This window comes from Haliotis cracherodii, unplaced genomic scaffold (assembly GCF_022045235.1).
Source record: "Haliotis cracherodii isolate W230 unplaced genomic scaffold, xgHalCrac1.p SCAF_8, whole genome shotgun sequence".
Classification (NCBI taxonomy): Eukaryota; Metazoa; Mollusca; class Gastropoda; order Lepetellida; family Haliotidae; genus Haliotis; species Haliotis cracherodii.
In genome coordinates this window covers 10370680-10392656 of record NW_027266341.1, presented here as the reverse complement: position 1 = coordinate 10392656, position 21977 = coordinate 10370680, and the positions used below count along the sequence as shown (strand labels likewise).

Below are 21977 nucleotides of genomic sequence, written 5' to 3'. Positions count from 1 at the left end.
GTCGCATCTTACGACAAGCGTTGTTAAATTGAACAACTATCTTATGATTTTCTTTGGTTGTATTTATATATTTATAGATTGATTTTCTGGAGTACATGTTTACAACACTATTACACAACATGCACAATAAACAACATTCGGTTTGCTATGTATACTCATACTCAGAAGTTAAGCATAAGCGGATTTCTTTTCCCCAAAAATGTATCAACTTTTACACAATAAGCAAACAAGGGTTGAATGTCAAGGACCGACCACTTGGTACTCTGGGGGCTGGGCTTTTTTCGAAAAAAATATATTATCCCAGAAAATGCAAAATCCCAATTTGAATTGATAGGACGGCAATTTTTAGCGTCGTGACCTTCGAATCGGACACAAAATAAAAGCTACAGTTAATGCGATGGATCCAAGGTTTAGTGACGTATGTGAAGTTAAAAATGATAACAAATAATAAGTGCATTTAGTGGATGCTCATGCTCATAGGGCTACACTATTATTACCCCGGTCAATGGATCAGTGAGCACTCGATTCTCATTCTCAGCTCCCTGGAGAGTATACAACCCAAGCTTCCTGTGAGGCGCTAGAAGGTTAACAGCCACATTACCATCTCACCCTACCGGGTACCCACAAACTGCTGGGTGAACAGAGGCACATTTCGAACAAAGTCACTTGCCTAAGGAGACACCACATGTGGTACACGTGCTTCAGTGTGGGGCAGGACCGAAGCCCTAGAAACTCTCAGGAGTAAAGCTAGCTGCTGAACGTGGTCACCCATCCAACTACTCTCCGAGACCAGCGTTGCTTAACATCACCTGATCTTTGAACTGTGCGCTGTGCACAGGACCACGTGCCACCACATTATGTCAGACATACTAAGAAGTGAGAAAGAAGTAGATTAAGACCAAAATAACCTGTCTCGTCGCGTTGATATTTGTAAACACCTGCGTATCTATTTTTTATCGATGAATGTCATACAAATAGTTTCTAATTTCCCTGTAAGGGTATTTTACTTCTCACATGTAAGTACAAGAAGGGTAGACTACATACATCATCTCAAGACGTCAATTACAACCAGTTTGGGGAAGACGACCATTGTTATCACCAGTAATTAGATCACGGGGTGTACCTGAGCATGTTATTACCATGCCATCAAGTGTTAAAGAGTGAAATATACCCACTCCTCCTGGCTGGCTACGGGGGGATGTGGGAGCCCGGGGTGAAATGTATCACACCTGCAAGTGTTCCATTTCAAACCTATTACACATGGAGTATCTGCCCTGCATTATAAATCTACGAGGGAGACAACTTCTTGTATTTTGTTTCCGAAATTTTTCAGAACGTGTAAACATCGCGTTTGGATAAGACACGCGTGCGGTTTTGTACAAACATGCCTTGGCTGGTCGTGGTGTCATTTTAAACTTGGGAGTAAGGCACACCTTTTGGGACAGTCACAACAAGACTCATAAGTCAATATAACTCGGCTCCACGAATGATTTATGTACTAAAGACTAGTTTAATATCCATTACGGTTGATGAAATGGACCAACAATACACAAAACTTACAATTGGCGTTGGTATGGTGTTTTGGTGTCTTAATTGCAAGCGAGGTCAAGTGGGCACATAGGGCCGATCGTAAACTGAAAGGCGAGATGTTTATATTTGATGTATAGGTGATAAGTGGAGCTTTGGAAACGGTGTGTACGAATATGTCTTTCACCTAGCATACCCACTTCATGGGCGCCTTCGTTGGGCTCGAATTCCATGTCGAGCACGGACGTAAATCCGTGCTGTGAACAGTTTATTATTTTCACGTTGGGATAGCTATACAGAGTGCATGATTTCACCTGCACAACATAAAGACCATACCATTGCACGAGTGTAGTGTATGTTAGTGATGTGAGTGAGTATGGTTTTACGGCGCTTTTAGCAATATTCTAGCATTATCACGGCGGGGGGCAGAAGAAATGGGCTTCACACATTGTACCCATGTCGGGAATCGAACCCGGGTCTTCGGCGTGACGAGCGAACGCTTTAACCACTAGGATACCCGACCGCCCTTTAGTCATGTATTTATCTGTGAGTTATGGGGTTTAATTTACAAACTTACCATATATTATCAATTAATTATTCCAGAACCGCATTTATTATTGTGATGTACGATCGCGTCAACGGATGTGTATGTATGTTTTTCATGTACGATCGCGTTAATGGATGTGCATGTTTGTGATTACGATTCGTTAATGGATGTGCATGTTTGTGATGTACGATCGCGTTAATTGATGTGCATGTTTGTGATGTACGATCGCGTTAATGGATGTTTATGTATGTTTGTGATGTACGATCGCGTTGATGGATGTACATGTTTGTGATGTACGACCGCGTTAACGGATGTGCATATTTGTGATGTACGATCGCGTTAATCGATGTGTATATTTGTAATGTACGATCGCGTTAATGGATATGCATGTTTGTGATACACGATCGCGTTGATGGATGTGCATGTTTGTGATGTACGATCGCCTTGATGGGTGTGCATATTTGTGATGTACGATCGCGTTAATGCATGTGCATGTTTGTGATGTACGATCGCGTTAATGGATGTGCATATTTGTGATGTACGATCGCGTTAATGGATGTGCATGTTTGTGATTACGATTCGTTAATGGATGTGCATATTTGTGATGTACGATCGCGTTAATGGATGTGCATGTTTGTGATGTACGATCGCGTTAATGGATGTTTATGTATGTTTGTGATGTACGATCGTGTTGATGGATGTACATGTTTGTGATGTACGATCGCGTTAATGGATGTGCATGTTTGTGATGTACGACCGCGTTAACGGATGTACATATTTGTGATGTACGATCGCGTTAATCGATGAGTATATTTGTAATGTACGATCGCGTTAATGGATATGCATGTTTGTGATGCACGATCGCGTTGATGGATGTGCATGTTTGTGATGTACGATCGCCTTGATTGGTGTGCATATTTGTGATGTACGATCGCGTTAATGCATGTGCATGTTTGTGATGTACGATCGCGTTAATGGATGTGCATATTTGTGATGTACGATCGCGTTAATGGATGTGCATGTTTGTGATGTACGATCGCGTCAACGGATGTGTATGTATGTTTGTCATGTACGATCGCGTTAATGGATGTGTATGTATGTTTGTGTTGTACGTTCGCGTTAATGGATGTGCATGTTTGTGATGTACGATCGCGTTGATGGATGTGTATGTATGTTTGTGATGTATGATCGCGTTGATGGATGTGTATGTTTGTTTGTGATGTACGATCGCGTTAATGGATGTGTATGTATGTTTGTGATGTACGATCGCGTTAATGGATGTGCATGTTTGTGATGTACGATCGCGTTGATGGATGTGTATGTGTGTTTGTGATGTACGATCGCGTTAATGGATGTGCATGTTTGTGATGTACGATCGCGTTGATGGATGTACATGTTTGTGATGTACGATCGCCTTGATGTGTGTGCATATTTGTGATGTACGATCGCGTTAATGGATGTGCATGTTTGTGATGTACGATCGCGTTAATGGATGTGCATGTTTGTGATGTACGATCGCGTTAATGGATGTATGTTTGTGATGTAGGATCGCGTGGATGGATGTGTATGTATGTTTGTAAAGAACGATCACGGTAATGGATGTGAATGGATGTATCAAATGTATGTTTATGTTATGCTTTATGTTTGTTTGTGAAACTTTAGGCGTAAATGTCTATCATTCAGATGATTGATGGTATTTCCAATTTGTTAATTGAACATAATCGTTAGTTACGATTGTCAAAATAAGCAAAATAGCTTTTTGTTCAAATTGTATTGATACTTGAAACCTCAAACAAGGAAATGAAAACCTACGATATCCTTGATCTTGTAGATATCTACCCAGGGTAAGTCTTCCAGTGAATGAAGGTTGTAAGTTTTATAATGTCAGACACAGTATACTGACTCCGAGCCGACTAGTCCTTGCTTTAACCCCATAATGTCCTACACCAGGAAGGGTAACAACAAGTACCATCTTTTGACGTATCTTGGTATGGCGCGAACGGAATCGAACCCTTCGCTCACAGGGAAGACGCTTTACCCACTAGACCCCGGAAGCGGCATGTGACAGTAAGTGGACTTTCTCAGCATTAAAAGAACCCCCATTTGAGTTGGGATAAAAGTGTAACGACATGAGAGGCTTTTGATGGCGGGTCGGTTTGCATATATCATATGTTTGGCGGCTTCAAACACAAACATGACACATCAACTTCTGTTTTCCCACAAAACAACTTTGAAGAATGGTCGAGGTGAGTCTATTTAACAACGGTGGGTCATCCTTGGGTCAGCATAAAGTAGCCACGGGCCTCGCTTTAAACAGTTGTCAATCACATGCCCCTGAGCGAGATGCTGTAAAGGTGACCGATGAATATACAAGCACCCCAAGTCATATTGGATGTTGGGACATTCTCCACTTTGTTTGTGTTGACCTCCATGCTTGGCCAATCAACACCAATTATGTCTATTTGTCGTCACATCCCTGTTGGCTTGTTACTATCTACCAACAGGTTATGTTAAGTGTTTTTGTTTATATTTACCAATAAGTTTAAATGTAGCGTTTGTAAATATTCACAATAAGTGTATCTCGTGTGTACACATTGAGCTAAACAACATCATATAAATGAGTTATTTAATACTACTCAACTTCTGATACGGAGATTTCTGTTATTTGTTGATATACATATATGTTCTTATCAAAAGTTGAGTAATATATATGTGAATAAGCGCGATAAGCGAACATTGAATTTGAGATGAGCTAATTTGAGTTAAAATGACACAGTAGATGTAACTTTCTTGACAAATTATTGATAAGTTATTATTAAAACATGACACTTTCGTAATGTGCATGTTTGACTTAAAACTAAAAGCAACAAACATAGTGATTTAATAGGAACGGTGGTACTTAATTCAAATAAATGATTAACATGTAGAATAATTGCTTAAAAATCATATTAACATTCGAATAGTCCCAGGACAACAATCATATCAGTGTCACGACAAAAACATGTTCATGAATTGTAATTGATAAAACAGTTTGGTTCATTTCAATAACAATGTCATTTTGGAAATAAACGTCTCATCAATCAGTATATGATATTTACTTGGTATTATTCGTGACTTTTAACACAGCCATCCACAAAGTTCCGCACGTGTCTATCAAATGTTAGACTGTCCACGGTATTTATTCCAATGTATCGTGCCTCTGTTCCTCCACTGATTAAATCATCTTTTATGTATTTTGATGATCAGCCATTCGGCTCTTCAAACTCTTTAATGCCAATGAAGGTTAAAGCCTAAATATCAGATCCATCGCGGATATATGCGAGCGTTGTCTGTATACATAAAAACAGGATTTCAACTCTAGCATTAAACAAATGGTGACACCTGCTTGATAAAAAAGGCAAAATGAGTGAAAAACGTGCCGCACGTGGTGTACTCTCACCTGTTTCCCAGAATGACGTTGACAGAGTCAAAGTCGCCACCGGAGATGGATTTGCTCAAGGGCGTGTTCAGGCCAAACATACTGGCAGAACCTCAAGCAAATTGCTTCAATAAATTGTGAAATTCTGTTCTTTTTCACGCGAGCGTCCCCTGCTTTCTCGTACATTTAGTTCCTTGGTTTCACATCTGTAGGGGTCCGGCGAATCTTATCACTGTAAATAGCAGAGAGTTCCACACCGTCAAGTCCCATAGAGGTACATGCAAGATAGGTCACGTTTTGTAGATAATGAAATATACAGGCAGTGAATGACACTAGGCGCGTTTTGAAATAGACAGCTTGGTATTACAATTGCTAATTAACTCCGGCACTGCAGGTGTACTTAACTGCTATTGTTTTGATAAGCTGTCAAAACATCGGGTCAACAACTTGCTACTGTTCGCTTGTCAAGTATTCGTGGCTGCTTGGCAGATGTACTTAACACTTACGAAATGTTTTGATTGCTGTCCGTTCTCTAAATTGTAGGTTTTCATAGCAATAATGGCACATGGTAACGAAGTTTCGGCTTCTCGGGGGAAAATACAATATTTAACAATAACAGAAACATTGTATGCTTAAATATAATCTATTTCGGAAAACACTATAGATATAAGAATTTTGAAATAATACAGAAAAAATAATCATGAATTTCGAAAACACTAAGGTACGGATAGTTTGTACAAATGTTATGCATATGAAACAAACAGATTGCAGTTTTAAGTTTATTTGTTTTCATGTCATTGATAATAACAGCGTTTACATTCAATCCAATTTCCACAAATATCTATAGTAATGTTGACATCATTAAATATATCGTTACAGACATGCTAATCAATAATAATACTCATTTTAAGAATTACTTTTCAGCGATTCCAAATTTTGCTGCATGCATTACTGGACACATAGCTGTAAAGAAATATTTTAAAACATGACATTTATTGCATAATTAAATAAAATAATAATACAAACCTCTCAGCACAGAATACACAATATCCAAGTATGACCAACGTAATCCACAGAACAAGGACACCATGCGCCAAGCGCGATCTCCGACCAACACATAAATACTCCAGGTAAAATCGGCCTCCGTTGTAAAGAGCCTTACGTTCAGTTCATTGGCTCCGATTGTAGAGAAAGCTCTCTCGCTTCTCCAGGTAACACGCTGCTGGCCCGTATACTGACACACAATCCTCGCCCAGCAGTGACGATCAGAGAAGCCCAGGATCAGTTTCGCTGTCACTCTGAAAGCGATAGCTCTCAAACTACCCCGTAGGGCGCAGGGCCTATCTATATCATCAACTAACTGCTGATTTTACTTGATCGACGCAAAGTGCAGATAGCGATCACAAACTTTAACCGACTTTGACAAGTTCACGTGATGTTATGACACGTGGGGCGTGTATGTGACATTTCTTCGTGACGCCCGATCACAACATCATGTCGATTTCATAACAAACGCATATCGCCTATGCGCGACGTGTGTCAATTTCACCAGCTGAGCTGCAGTTTACATGGCCATGCCAAGAGTATAATACACCGAGGAACTACTCGATATATCTCAGCGTGACCGCGAGCTTGTCAACCCCTTAACACTCACGGGACTTGATTAAGCGCCCACAACGTTTACCTGCTCAAGATAAGTGTCGCTTTGCATTCGCCCTGTTGGTTTTTAGATCGATTTGTTAATCCGTACAATTACGTCGCCAATACCAGGCTAAATCCACCCTAGCTCTTTCACTGACCTGGGTCTTAAAGGCTATTTGACTGAACACCCGCTTTCTTCTTTAATATTCAAGTCTTAACTTTTATAATACCCACGAACACGGGTACCGGGTAAAGGAAATCTCCCTTATCATGCATACATTATGTGAAAGGCACCGCGTTCGTGATTTCGGGTAGACGCTGAAGCTATACCCCATTCAACACCGCCATGCTTAATATTTCACACAAATAACGCTGGCTATTCACAAGGTCGGGTAGTCGGCGGTCGCTAAATACCCCGTATTACCGACTTTGATGGCGAAGTACTCGCGTTTGTTTGATGTCTTGGGTCTCTTTTATTCCATCCCCGGAGCTTCAATGGGAATGGACAGTAGGCGGATATCTGGGCTCTTGCCTCTACGTAATGGACTTGTCAATTACAGAAAAAAACCGATAGTTTATTTGATTCTTTAGTACAGGAAAGCCTTTATACCTGCATGTTCGATGTTCGCAGTGGAGATGCACTATGTAGTATTTGTGACCTTTGCTTGTTTTTCGTTGTCAACTTTTAGTTAGCTATTCCGTGTTGTCGTCACGTACACAAGCGATTAAGTCACAAGTCACACAACAGGTATGCCAGGGATCCGAGGTTTGGCTGACTTATAAATAAAAAAAATATGTTTGATGTAAAACGTGTTAAGGTCAGGATGAACGTTGCATACGTCGAGGATGATACTTTCCCTTTGTTTTTTTAAAAAAGATTTGGATAATGATGTCTAAAGTTACATGACACGTACCCCAGATATGTATCTTGAATCCTAATTTATTCTAAATGTTAGCGTATATTTTTATATGTGTTATTGACTGACTCAATCATGATTCTAATGTGAGACTTGAATTAATATTAAAAAAAACACCACATTTTGTATATTTGATTAAGACGTAAAGATGTAAAACTGTTATGTCATAACCTGCAAGGCAAAATAGGATACAATTGAACATTGGATTTGAGCCCAAAGTTACATACGTCATCAAAACGATACTATAGGCTGAAAGCATTAACCGTAACACTACAAACTTGTCCAAAGGAAAAACATGATACCCGTATCGAATAACCATTTCTTGTTCGTTTCATTTTTATCAACCATCAAACATTCTTTTGCCTTGCAATTTATTTAAGGTAGTAACGCATTATTGAATTTATGTGAATTGTTTTAAGACTTTTCATAATAGTGATCACGAGCTTTTCTTGTGGAAGATTATGGCATCACAATATCATGTGCACGTGTAGTACAAGTGTAGCTCCCAGCAAGTACAAGGAAATACTATAATAGTGTGAACAGGTCCTTTACCATTGGATTAAGTGAGCGAAACCCACGTGTTTTAGAACATGCTGTTCGCGGACCCTAATGACCCCGGGTACATTGTCCACCCATGTCCGGTGACAGTGAAGGGTCAGGTTAACAGGTGTCCGGCAAGACGATATAGCCCCGAGGGTCACTCGGTACGACCGCGGTGTCATCAGAGCACACCATTCCGACCTTCCATCAAGGGATGCTCTGAATGTGAGAGATGTTACCGGACAACGCCGGACAACGCCGGACAACGCGGGGCGGACACGCTACAACTGGGGGCGGGGGGCAATCCGTTCCTCTGGTCAACCAATTGTTTTGGTCAAATGGTTGAGTCGTCCAGCAAATTGTAGGAGCTGTTAGCGTCGTCTGAAATATTTAATGTACCTTTGGTACATCCATGCGTAGCCGACCCCTGGGAATAGAGTGTTATTGATGGTCCAGCACGCGACAGGTGTAGGACATCGATGTCCTGACTTTGATTATAGCTTCCCTAATCAGGTCTTTGTCACGTGGGATTCGCAATATGGAGAGCTAGAAAGGTGACATTGGTCGTCACAGATGGTTACAAAAGATGTCAGGTTCCTGGTTGTCTTGTATTGTTGAAGGGTGGCTGGTTGTGGACAATGTTCTTCTAGAAATTGGAAAATTCATATTCGCTGTGTGGAAGTGGTTTAAATGTGTTTGGGAGGTTTAATATTTATTTTTCGTTTCTCTGGTCATATATATTAGAAATGAAGGCTGATTGTATCCGACCGGGTCAAATGAGCTACCTGCGGATGTTTTTTAAAAGCGATTATGGGTTTTTGGTATAAAAAAAATCAAGGATTTATATATACTTGTTCCAGGTAGAATTAGGTTTACGTTATGTGGTTTGTTTGTTTGTTTGTTGTTTAACGCCACACTCAGCAATATTCCAGCTATATGACGGCGGTCTGTAAAATAATCCAGCCTGGACCAGAAAATCCATTGATTGACATCATGAGTATCGATCCACGCAATAGGGATCGATGACATGTATCAACCAAGTCAGCGTGCCTGACCACCCGATCCCGTTAGTCGCCTTTTACGACAAGCATAGTCGCCTTTTACGGCAATTATGGGTTGCTGAAGACCTATTCTACCCCGGAATCTTCACGGGTGCGTTTGGGATTTTTGTAGTTTCACTGATTAAGTGTACATATGAACCCCAGGTGAATTTAGGCATACGTTATATGAAAGTATTTAACATACGTTTGGTACTTTTTACATTCAACGGTTTATTGTCATGGCACACGAGGGAAAGGTACAATATGCGTTACGTGGAAACCTTTTAAATGCGTTTGGGTTGTACGAATGGAGTATTTATTGTTTACGAGGCCTCGTAAATGTAGCATAATGCGTGAAGACGAGGCTAAGTATGTCACCATGTGACAGAAAACAAAGTGCAAGTAACCAGAGAACCATAAAGTCCTTTTTACAGAGGATCATATATTTATTGCATAATTAGTATAGTATTTGTATAATAGGACATATAAAACTTACGTAAAATAGACATATTTTCAATCACAAAAATAACTTTCGAAATAAGGGAGGAATAGTGTCAACTGACTTGTAGCCATGTCTGTTAACATTGGAGCATTCACATCGGAAAACCTATATAAACTTATGGGACAGGTATAATATGCAAAGATTTGTGTGCAGCTTTGCACCATATCTACGAGAGTTAATATATCGGAACTGAAAGTCAAGTTTATCGGACAGGTTTGTCGTACGGATCGTACCATTAATTATACAATAAAACAAAAACACATGTCACAAGAGAATGACGATATGGGATAATCGATGTGTTCGCGGAAGCTTTTCTGATTGCTTGTCTTTTTACGGTGGAGATATTTTCGATGCAACATTTAGTTTAAACTTACTGTACTGATTGTGGAGAGATGATCGGGGGTGAGGTGAGGTGAGGTGAGGTGAGTGAAATGGGGCTTAACGTCGCGTTCAAGATTATTGCACTTATATAGCGACGTGCATGGATGTACGTGTGTGTGTGTGTGTTGCTGCTTGTACTTGTCCGGACTGATGCCGATCTATAGTGCTAGCCCACTGAGATACCATGCCGGTAGTATGGTATTAACATGAATACCCCACTCAGACACAGTATACTGACTCCGAGCTGACCAGTACTTGTTTTAGCCCCTTAATGCCGAGATCCAGACAGGGTAAAAACAAGTACCATCTTTTAACGTCTTTTGGTATGACGCGGCCTGGGATCGAAAGCCGGACCTTCCGCTCTCCTGGCAGACGCTCTACCACTAGACGACCGGAAGTAATACGTACGTTTGTAAGCAATTGATACAAACACAACTTGTGACTTATTTGGTAAATACATATAGCATTTCCACTTTTGAAAACCTGCTATAAATAGCAGGTAAAACATGCGTGCTTGTCGAATCGACACACAGTGAAATCTCGTCACGTGGAATTTCATTAACCCGATAAAAGCCTCGTATCCCCGCTTGTCTCGAACTACGGACAACTCGATGTGTACATGTTGTGAAATTCGAGCTTCTATCGAACATATACCATTGTAACCTTATTGTACTCGCCACGATAAACTGATGGGTCACCATGATAGATAAGTACACTGTGACTTAGTCTGGTTGGGTAGTGATCGAGATGCTTCACGTCGCCCTTAGCAACACTGCGTTAATACCGTAACCGAAACCACCAAGAATATGTTTCACGAAGTAGTGCCATGACTGGATTCGAACCTGGTCTTCGACATCGAGCGAACGCTTTAACTGCCTGACCAGCCTGTTTTATGGTTGTTTAACGCCACACTCAGCAATATTTCAGCTAGATGACGGCAGTCCTTCAATAATCGAGTCTGGAACAGCTAATTCAGTGATTGACATCATGAGCATCAATCTACGCAATTGGGTTGGTTGGTTTGTTGTTTAACGCCGCACTCAGCAATATTTCAGCTAGGTGACGGCAGTCCGTCAATAATCGAGTCTGGACCAGACAATTCAGTGATTGACATCATGAGTATCGATCCACGGAATTGGGATCAATGACATGCATCAACCAAGTCAGCGGGCCTGACCACCCGATCCCGTTAATCGCCTCTTACGACAAGCGTAGTCGCCTTAAACGGCAAGTATGGGATGCTGAAGACCTATTCTACCTCGGATCTTGACGGGTCGACCAGGCTTATAAAAGCGTCATAAAAGATACACACACCTGAAAAGAACCCAATTCCATTGCTGTAAGGGGTTAACTGGTGTGGTACTGTGAGGGCATAATATAAATATATATACCGAGATGACGACGTGCGTTAAGGAAGCCTTTTAGGGCCATGTTTTTTTCGATACTATCTTGAAATTTCAAGATACTTAGTTGAAATTTCAAGATACTAAGTTGAAATTTCAAGATACTAAGTTGAAATTTCAAGAGACTATACTTCTATTTCAAGAAGTTGAAATTTCAAGATACAGAAGTTGCAAATTTCAAGGTACTAAGTTAAAATAGGAATCTTGGAATACAAGATACTAACTTGAAATTTCAAGATACTAAGTTAGTATCTTGAAATTTCAACTTAGTATCTTGAAATTTCAACTTAGGATCTTGAAATTTCAAGATAGTAATACTATCGAAATTTTAAAAAAAACCAAATGGCCCTAAATGGCTTCCGTAACTTGTACTAACTCAGCGTCTAATTATCTATACTGGTGCTAAACTTACCACTCCTGTGAAGGACGCAATAATCACTATAGTATATGTATGATTAATTACCGGGATCATAATCGTATATACAAAAATAGAAAAATGCTGTCACGTGCTGACGTTGTCCCTGATTGTAGTTTTCTTTATGTGAATTATTTGTCCGAATTGGGCAAATCGTTTGATGTCAGGCATTAAGTAGAAGGTTATTATTACTTTCGTCCTCATTCATAATACATTCGACTAAATATATATATCGATAATCAATAACGTGTAGCTGTATAAAGCTTCAAGCAAATATTTCAGTCACTGGTATTGACTGTATTTATATGCTACACTTTGTGTCATTTTAAATTCGAGTTAAGATCTTGATGATGACGTAGTGTTAAGACGTGTTTCATTTATACATGGACGTGCATGTACGTGTGTGTGGCTTCTTGTACTAGTCCGGACTGTTCGGGTTTTACAGTGCTATTTGTTTGTTTGGTTGTTGTTGAACGCCACACTCACCAATATTGCAGCTAGATGACGGCGGTCCGTCAATAATCGAGTCTGGACCAGACATGAACCTCGATCATTGGGATCCGATGACATGAATCAACCAAGTCAGTGAGCCTGACCGCCGGATCCCGTTAGTCTGTTACAAGCATCGTCGCCTTTTACGTTTACAGTGCTAGCCCACTGAGATACTGTACCGCAGTTCAGGATGGGTATCCCACCCAGACACTGTATATACTGACTCTTCGTCATTTCTTCTTTAATCTCCTAAATGGCAGGCAGGGTAACAACGAGTACAATCTTTTACGTCTTTTGGTATTACGCGGCTGGGGATCGAACCCCAAACCTTCCACTCTCCGGGCAGACGCTCTACCAATAGTACCACGGCAGTCCCAGTTTATTAGGAGGAATATTGTTAAATACAATAACGTTATACAACCCGGCATTAGTCCTTACTACTACACCATACACGCGTTCATCCACGTCGCTATATAAGTGAGTGAGTGAGTGAGTATGGTTTTTACGCCGCTTTTAGCAATATTCCAGCAATATCACGGCGGGGGAAACCAGAAATGGACTTCACACATTGTACCCATGTCGGGAATCGAACCCGGGTCTTCGGCGTGACGAGCGAACGCTTTAACCACTAGGCTACCCGACCGCCCCCGCTATATTAGTGACATAATCTTGAACGAGACGTTAAACCCCATTTCACCTCACTCAAAAGAACAAATCCTTATGGTATCTCGCTGTGATCTCAGATCATGTTCATTTCACTGTCAATCACGACCATTTTCTCTATTCAAAACGCGCCCTTTATGGTTATAATTACCCCCTAAGCCGTACACTAATCCGATTGCACTTAACCCTTCGCGAAATGCGGGGGATGATTTGATCGGATTAATTTCATCAGCATTTAGGGCAAATCGATTTTAATTTCCGAAATCTGCTTCCGTTTCCTGAACGTTCTTTTAATATCACCGAAACCCATTGTGAAGAGATCTATTAACCCGGCGTAAACAAAGGACATTATTGCGGGTTAGTAACGACCTCCAACTTTAGTGTAGCAATTATCTTGTCACAGAAGCTCATATACTCTGGGTTAATCACTAGGGCGATATACATACACCGTTTAAGATATTGTCTCTCAATAGCATTGTTGAACATATAGTCTATAGGTGCAATAAAACCATTGACCAAGTGTGTTACAGATACCCCATTATTAAGGGGGACGGTTTCAAATCACGGCATTGCCCACGAGGGAGAAGAGCGTCGTATGTCATTGACGAACTTATATCCATTTAAATTGAGATACATTGTGCAATAAACAACAATAACACTGGGAACGGTGAGACAGATTCTAATTCAATACCTCTATTATCAGCAACGTTTGTTTGTTTGTTTGTTTGATATTTAACGCTACACTCCGCAATATTCCAGCTATATGCGGCGGTTTGTAAATAATCGAGTCTGGACCAGATAATCCAGTGATGAACATCATGAGCACCGATCCCCGCAATTGGGATACGGTGACATGCATCTACCAAGTCAGCGAGCCTGACCACCCGATCCCGTTAGTCGCCTCTTACGACAAGCATAGTCGCGTGTTACGGTAAGCATGGGTTGCGGAAGACGTATTCTATTCCGGATCTTCACGGGTTTATCAGCAACGATGTAATTGACATTAGTGTAATTAGCAACAGCGTAATATACAAGGTAGCGTGTGTCGTGTACCTCTCATGGTTGACTACGTGCCGAGAGCGGGGTCGACTCGACAAAATGAAAGTCCCAAATCCTCACTCTCCAGAGGTTTAACGAAACACCCATTTTGATCAAAGTGATCACAAAACTTTCGTATAACTCGTTGTTCTGTTTTACTCACAGTTTTTACATATTTTCATTCACTGATCATAAAAATACAGGAGACAGCTTTCACAATAATCTCTCTCACAGAGGAGCTAACTCCTTCCTCTGTAACATGATTGAAAGGTGTCACTTGATAATAAATGCATTTAAAATGCGCCAAATTCCTTTTCACAAAGTGAATACTCATCGCGCTACATTATTATCACTCCGGTCAAAGGATCAGTGAACACTCGATTTTCATTCTCAGCTCCATGAGGAGTATACAGCTCAAGCTGGAACTGAGGTTGAGAGTAACATTAACATCTCATCCTTCCGGGTACCCATTCACTGCTGGATGAAAAAGGCATATTTCTTGTGGCTGCTACGGTAATAGCTCCGTTGGATAAACATAGATATGTATTTATGTGATTGTGCGCATGCGAGTGTCTGCGTTTGTGCGACATACACTATATATACGTAGGCATCCAAATATTCGATTGTAGGTATATGCATGCTTATCAAAACGTGTGCCGTGTCAGTGAGTGAGTGAGTTGGGTTTAACGCCGCTTTTAACAGTATTCCAGTTATATCACGGCGTGTCAGTTTAATGTGGGAGGAAAGCCTGAAGTGATGCAGGTCTCAGACGTTTACCGCTTTGGTGAAACCCACGAGCACGGGTATGGTGCTGACAAACCTAGAAACCTAATTGGGGCGAACCGGGATTCGAACCCACAATTATAGGTTTCTGGCATGCCCAAGGGAAGCAACTCTGGAGAGCGAATCGCGGCGCCTTAGACGACTGGACCACCTGTGCCCCCGTCGTGTCAGTGTAACACTGGGCTATATTCTCCTCGGGGCATGTGGTAGATTGCCAGTCTGTATAATGATTAGGACATGTAAGGAAAGCACTGAGGACTAATTTCACTTCAGTTTAATATATCCAGTTTATAGACAGTAAAACTACATTCTGTTAAGCCATTTAATTGGAATACATCAATGTGTCGTCAATCCCACACTACAAACCATCGTTCTTATATGAATGGGCGGTGTTGGCCTAATGGTTCAAGCGTTGGCTCACCACGACGATGATCCGAGTTTGATACCGATATGGCTTCTGTGTTGGAAACTCAATAGCTGCGCTATAACTGGAACATTGCTAAAAGCGGCGTAAAACTATGCTTACACACAATGAGGGCCGGTCGGGTAGCCTAGTGGTTAAAGCGTTCGCTCGTCACGCCGAAGACCCGGGTTCGATTCCCGACATGGGTACAATGTGTGAAGCATATTTCTGGTGTCCCCCGCCGTGATATTGCTGGAATATTGCTAAAAGCGGCGTAAAACCATACTCACTCACTCACTCACTCACTCACTCACTCACACAATGATACGTCAGAGATATCGGTGAACTATTTAAAGCCCTTTCGTGTCCCCCGCGATGAGCTGGGATATTTCTTAAAGCGGCGTAACACAGGACTCATTCATTATTATTTGCCATAGTGAAATGCGACGTGTAAATATTTGACAACTGATCACCTAGGCTTAAAAAAATCAGAAAAAAACTTTCACGATGTGATTCTACTTTGTGACCTACACATGCCTGCACTGACGCAGTAGAGCCCTGATATAGGTTTATATGCCCTAGTTGTACCTGCGGAGATCCGGGATGCAGTAAACTGGGGAGGGCGGTCAGTATAGGGCAATAACCGTTAGATAACGAGGGAATAACGGTCTATAATGACAGAGGGCAGCTAGGAGGCCGGCCTCGTCAGGACGGGGTCCGTCGGTGCTCTTGATGTCGTTACTGTCAATTGTTCCAGGTCGAAGGAAGTACCTGGTTCTCAGTGGTTATATTGCTGGGTTTATGAACCTCTTGTGCTCGTTCAGGTGTATTGACGCAAACATGTTATTATCACTGAGATAATGAATCATTTTCTATTGATTGATTCACATTCACGCATCTCGTAGTGTTTGTAATGTCATTGCAGGTATCGCTATTGACGTGTATGGCTATTTTAAGTTGTAAACTCAAAGTTTAAAAGGGTCGAAGTAACGTCAGCAAATTTCATCGAAATTCGGATGTCGGGGTGGGGGTTCCTAAAAGCTAATTTAGTTGGAGCTGCGAGAGTCGTAAATTGAAAACGTCAACGCCACTGTATAGTCAGTGGCGACGATCTGCTGGAACATGTTCCATAGGGTACAATAGGCAAACTAGAGATGAACATTATATAAAGGCATCACTGGAAATCAGCGATGACACCAGGTGTTCCTGAAAAGGTTACCCATGTCCTGCTCTACCGGTAGCACTTGACACACACACAAGAGTTTTCACCTAAGTAAATGTGTTTTTGCCTTAGGCAATGTTTACGCACGGGCCTTCGATCTGCTTAGGGATCCGTTATGACTTAAAATCGTGGTCTCAGTATATGTTCGAACTTTGAATGTAAACGATAGGGATTGTCACAAGTCGTGTTCGTCTCTCATGACTATTTATTGTGCTACCCACCGGGGTACCATGCCGCAGTTTGACATGGATACCCCACTCAAACACAGCATTCTGATTCCAAGCCGACCAGTCCTTGTTTTATCCACTTAATGCCGAACGCCAGACAGGGTAACATCAAAGACTTTCTTTGAACGCCTTTTGGTATGACGCGGCAGGGAATCGAACCAAAAACGTTTCACACTCTCCGAGCAGACGCTCTACTACTGGACCACGGCGGCCGCGTTAGAAGATATCGGCAGTTATGTTTAGAGTTCATATACAAAACTAGCAATTCCCATGTGGAATATTAGCCTGTATAAAGCGCAATAATTTCCTTCAGCCTTGGCATCAGGATATTGGAAAACATAAAAAGGGCGTGGCGCGCACATCAATCCGGGAATTCAAGACTTATAATGATGGCAGAAGACCATTTCATATCGAATTCCAGTAGCATCTTTCGTCGTCTTTCCACATCGGCGAACAATACGCCAGACAACACCCCACGACCTGACTCATATCGTGACATCACATACTGGCCACTCTGAACGAGGCGTGGCTGCCTGCATCACTCACAAAGAAACATCCCCGAACATACCGCATCACGCCCTGGATCGATGCTATTGATGTTATAGCCCTGGTTACCATGGTGACGGGTGGTAATGTATGTGAGGATGTTAGCCGGGGATAATGGCCGCTATTTCATATTCATTTAAACTCTTTCCATTATCATAACGAATCTCATAACGAGCCCTTCGACGATTTAGACTACATGATAACCATGTGTTTATGAAACTACATAAATAGTTTGTTTGTTTGTTGTTTAACGGCGCACTCAGCAATATTCCACCGATATGTCGGCGGTCTGTAAATAATCGAGCCTGGACCAGACAATCCAGTGACTGACATCATGAGCATCGATCCACGGAATTGGTATACGATGGCATGCATCAACCAAGTCAGGGAGCCTGACCATCCGATCCCGTTAGTCGCCTTTTACGACAAGCATAGTCGCCTTTTACGACAAGCATAGTCGCCTTTTACGACAAGCATAGTCGCCTTTTACGGCAAGCATAGTCGCCTTTTACGACAAGCATAGCCGCCTTTTACGACAAGCATAGCCGCCTTTTACGACAAGCATAGCCGCCTTTTACGGCAAGCATAGTCGCCTTTTACGACAAGCATAGTCGCCTTTTACGGCAAGCATAGTCGCCTTTTATGGCAACCATGGGGCTAAAAATGAACAAACAAGAAATGGTTATTTAATGGTGAGTAATTTGATACGGGTATTATCGCTGTGTTTGGACCTTGAGTTTGCAGTGCTAATCAGCGACTGTTTTTAGCCTAGTAACTTTTGGCTACTGTTTGTTATTTTTTGGTCAAATCCAGTTTTCAAGTGTATACTTTCTTCTAACCAGCAGTTTAACTGAAATATTGCTGCGTGCGGCGTTCAACCAAATAAACAAACATGCTAAAATTACAACAGAACTTCTGTCAAGCCGAATAGGCTTACCTTGTAAGCTGTAAAAACGCTCGTCTATTCGCTGTAATTATCAACAATGTAATATTTCACCCAGTAACCGTCAATGCTGTGACAGCACACCTGGCTTCTGCTACTCGTCTATACCCGCGTCTTTGTGATATAGTTATTTCTTAATCGATCAGCTGATACCAGAACACGAAGAAGCAATGGTACGTTGTGTATAGCAAAGCAATGGAAATTCTGGACCCTTACACTGTCTCTAGGTTTCAGCTGTACATTTATACAATGTGACGTTCGCGTGTAACAAGATAACCAGCCATGAACTATCAATACCTACCTTGTTATGCACAGATCGCGAAAACGCCGTCTTCTGTCCGCATGACCAAAATCACTGCATCCCTAAGGTACAATTGTGATTCTGATGCAGATTTAATTGATTTTCCGCTATTCTTTGTTTAGTAACAAAACCTAATTGTTGTGTCATAACATTTGCAATAAACTGAGCAAATAGCAAATTATTGATTTTATACAGAATATTCACATCGAGGATAGTTACTCAGATCTTAAACAGTCTGCAAAATATTTTCATTATAATTTACTTAATCAATAGGCTTAGCCTATCGACCAGTTTGTATGAAGCTCCACGCCCTCCCGTCTATATGTAACCTACGGTAGACACCATTAGCCTGAACGATCTTCACGCCTAGTTGACACATGAATCAGATTGGGTATTTGTAGTATTGAGCCCGCGTCAGTTTGAAGGACATGGGCTAAACGTCTATTTACAACCACTTGAACATCAAAGAACATCGACTTTATCGCCGCAGGGTATGTGAATTCATACTTGCTTCAATCATCCGGAGGTCCATGTCAATTTCAGTCAAACACATCGATTAGACGGGAGAGGTGACAGGTGCATGTTTATTTCAGCGATGTGTGTCATTAACCTGACCACGTGGTTTCAATACAACGAACTTATTATCCAAGTTATTAATCATTTGGGTTGATTTATGCCTCAAAGATTGGTAATGGGGTAATGACCGCTTGTAAACGTTATAGATTTGACTGGTTTTTAATTAGATGGACTTTGATAAGCTGAGATTGATAAATTGGTTTCATTCGTCGTTTCTCTCTTAGTAGCTCGCTAAAAGTGTTTTTTATTTCGCGTAGAATGGAAACCCAAGCATTTCTGTAGATGTCTGAACTGGGACATGCGCATAAGTAGAGCAAGTCATAAATGGTTGATGCATGTCATCGATCCCAATTCCGTGGATCGATGCTCATAATGTCAGACACTGGATTGTCTGGTCCAGACTCGATTATTTACAGACCGCCGGGATATGGCTCGAACATTTTCGCACATGCTGAGTGCGGCGTTAAACAACAAACAAACAAAAACATTATAAATCTAAATCGATGTTTGGGCAGGTAAAGAACTTTGCTTTGCTGTGACAAAACCTGTTAAGACATTGGGCAGACTGTCGACATTATCAAAGTAGAAATTGTCCCTTCACACCATGCAGACATGTATTAATCCTGTCCATACTGTCCTATGACAAAATCACGTGTTCTTTAACTTCTTTCGAGTAGAATATATATAACAGTGATTGGGTGAGTTGGGACTGCACTGCGAATCGCGGCGCCTTAGACGACTGAGCCACCCGTGCCCCCTTGAATATATATAACAAAGCAGAAGTGTTCTGAAACTTCTCTCACGCTGTGTTTGCAGGCAGCAGTGGCCAGAGTTTGTTTGTCCGATATCAGCTGTATACAAATGTGACTTTGTGTTTTGTTGTTTTAAGCCGCACTCTTCAATATTTCATCTATATTAGGGCGGCCTGTAAATTATCGAGTCTGGACCAGACAAACCAGTGACTGATATAATGAGCAACGATTGACGCCGTCCGTTCATTATTCGTCAAATTCCACTCACTAAGTGAATGGTCAGTGTGAACAATGGAACAGTGTGCATTTGGTTTTGATTCTCAGCTCCCTGGGCAGTGTACAACCCAAGCTGCCTGTGAGGCGAGGTGAACAGTCACATTACAGTCTCATTCTACCGGGTACCCATTCACTGCTGGGTGAACAGAGGAATATTTCAATCAAAGTCACTTGCCTAAGGAAACACACCATGTGCTTCAGTGTTGGGCAGGCCCGAATCCCCGAAGCCCCGAAGCCCCGAACACGTTAACCAATCCAACTTCTCTCCGCGACCAACGTTTCCTAACTTCATCTGATCGATGCTCTAGGCACAAGCTCACGTGCATTCAAGGTTAAATTTACTAACTCGTCTTCTCTATGTGTTTATGTTGTCAGGCTATAAATAGCGACATAATTATCGCAGGTTCGAATCTGTTTTAGATTCTTGGTTTGTCAGCATAGCTGTAAGCATTGAAGACCTGCATCACTTCGGGCTTTGCTGACACGACGTAACATCACTAAAATACCCTTCAAAGCTGATAACTCACCCACTAATATATTCTAAATGACCAGACATTTGATTGAATACGATACCAAGTGTTCATAATGTTGTTGTTTTTTGTTTTGAAATACATGAATCTAAAACAAATGCTGAAATGTCAGTCCTCATTATGAAAGAACCCCTTTAACGGGCGTCTCAAAAACATAATTATTAACATCCACCTCGCAGTTCCTATCAGCATGGGTTTATCGAAATAATGTATAAAGTCTTTGAAAGGCATTTAGAAGTGATACACATAATGAAAAAATTAAGGATGTCAAGTTCTGTATTATGAGGAACACAACGTTTCGGAGTATATGCTTACTCCTTCATAAGGTGATGAAGAAGAAATATATGTCCAAGGTTGACATCCATAAATTCTCTTCCCGAAATAATGTAGCATAGAAATAATCTTTCGAACATTTTAACAATCTTTGCCATCAAAGATCAATCAATTGCGTGGCCATCAACTCTGTAAGTTCAACACTGAGTGGCCATTGAACGCGAAATATGTTTAAAAGCGACCGTTAAGTGCACTTTTGTGTGAACGTTATGACACTATTGTCGACAGGTCGTCTAAATCTACATTTCCCTCGCATAATTTCGTGACCCCTTCCAAGCCCTTCTCGTTCTTCAAGCCTGACCAGAAAGAAACATATACAATATTCTCCCTACAACCCCAAGGCCACACTCAAGAGATCGTGAGTAGGACAATAGTGTTACGTTTATTAAATCTCCAAGACACACAACACACACCATCACACATAAATACCGATCATGACCACATTGAATTCCCCACAGTTAATATAATCTTACAACCAGGCCAAATAATACTAGCCTATTGGCCGTTTTTTCCGACACAGAAGAAAAGCAAATATTTGGGGTCTTCTTAAACCCGCTCTTG

General features: G+C 41.3%; 1 protein-coding gene across 1 annotated transcript in view; it reads right to left on the bottom strand.

Annotated features, from left to right (window-relative positions):
• LOC139450351 (protein inturned-like) overlaps positions 1 to 5593 on the bottom strand; it is a 43768-nt gene extending 38175 nt beyond the window's left edge. Inside the window, exon 1 of the mRNA XM_071232032.1 lies at positions 5514 to 5593. Within this exon, the coding sequence (XP_071088133.1) occupies positions 5514 to 5593 (80 nt within the window). The remainder of the gene's footprint in view (positions 1 to 5513) is intronic.
• Positions 5594 to 21977: the final 16384 nt, after the last annotated feature.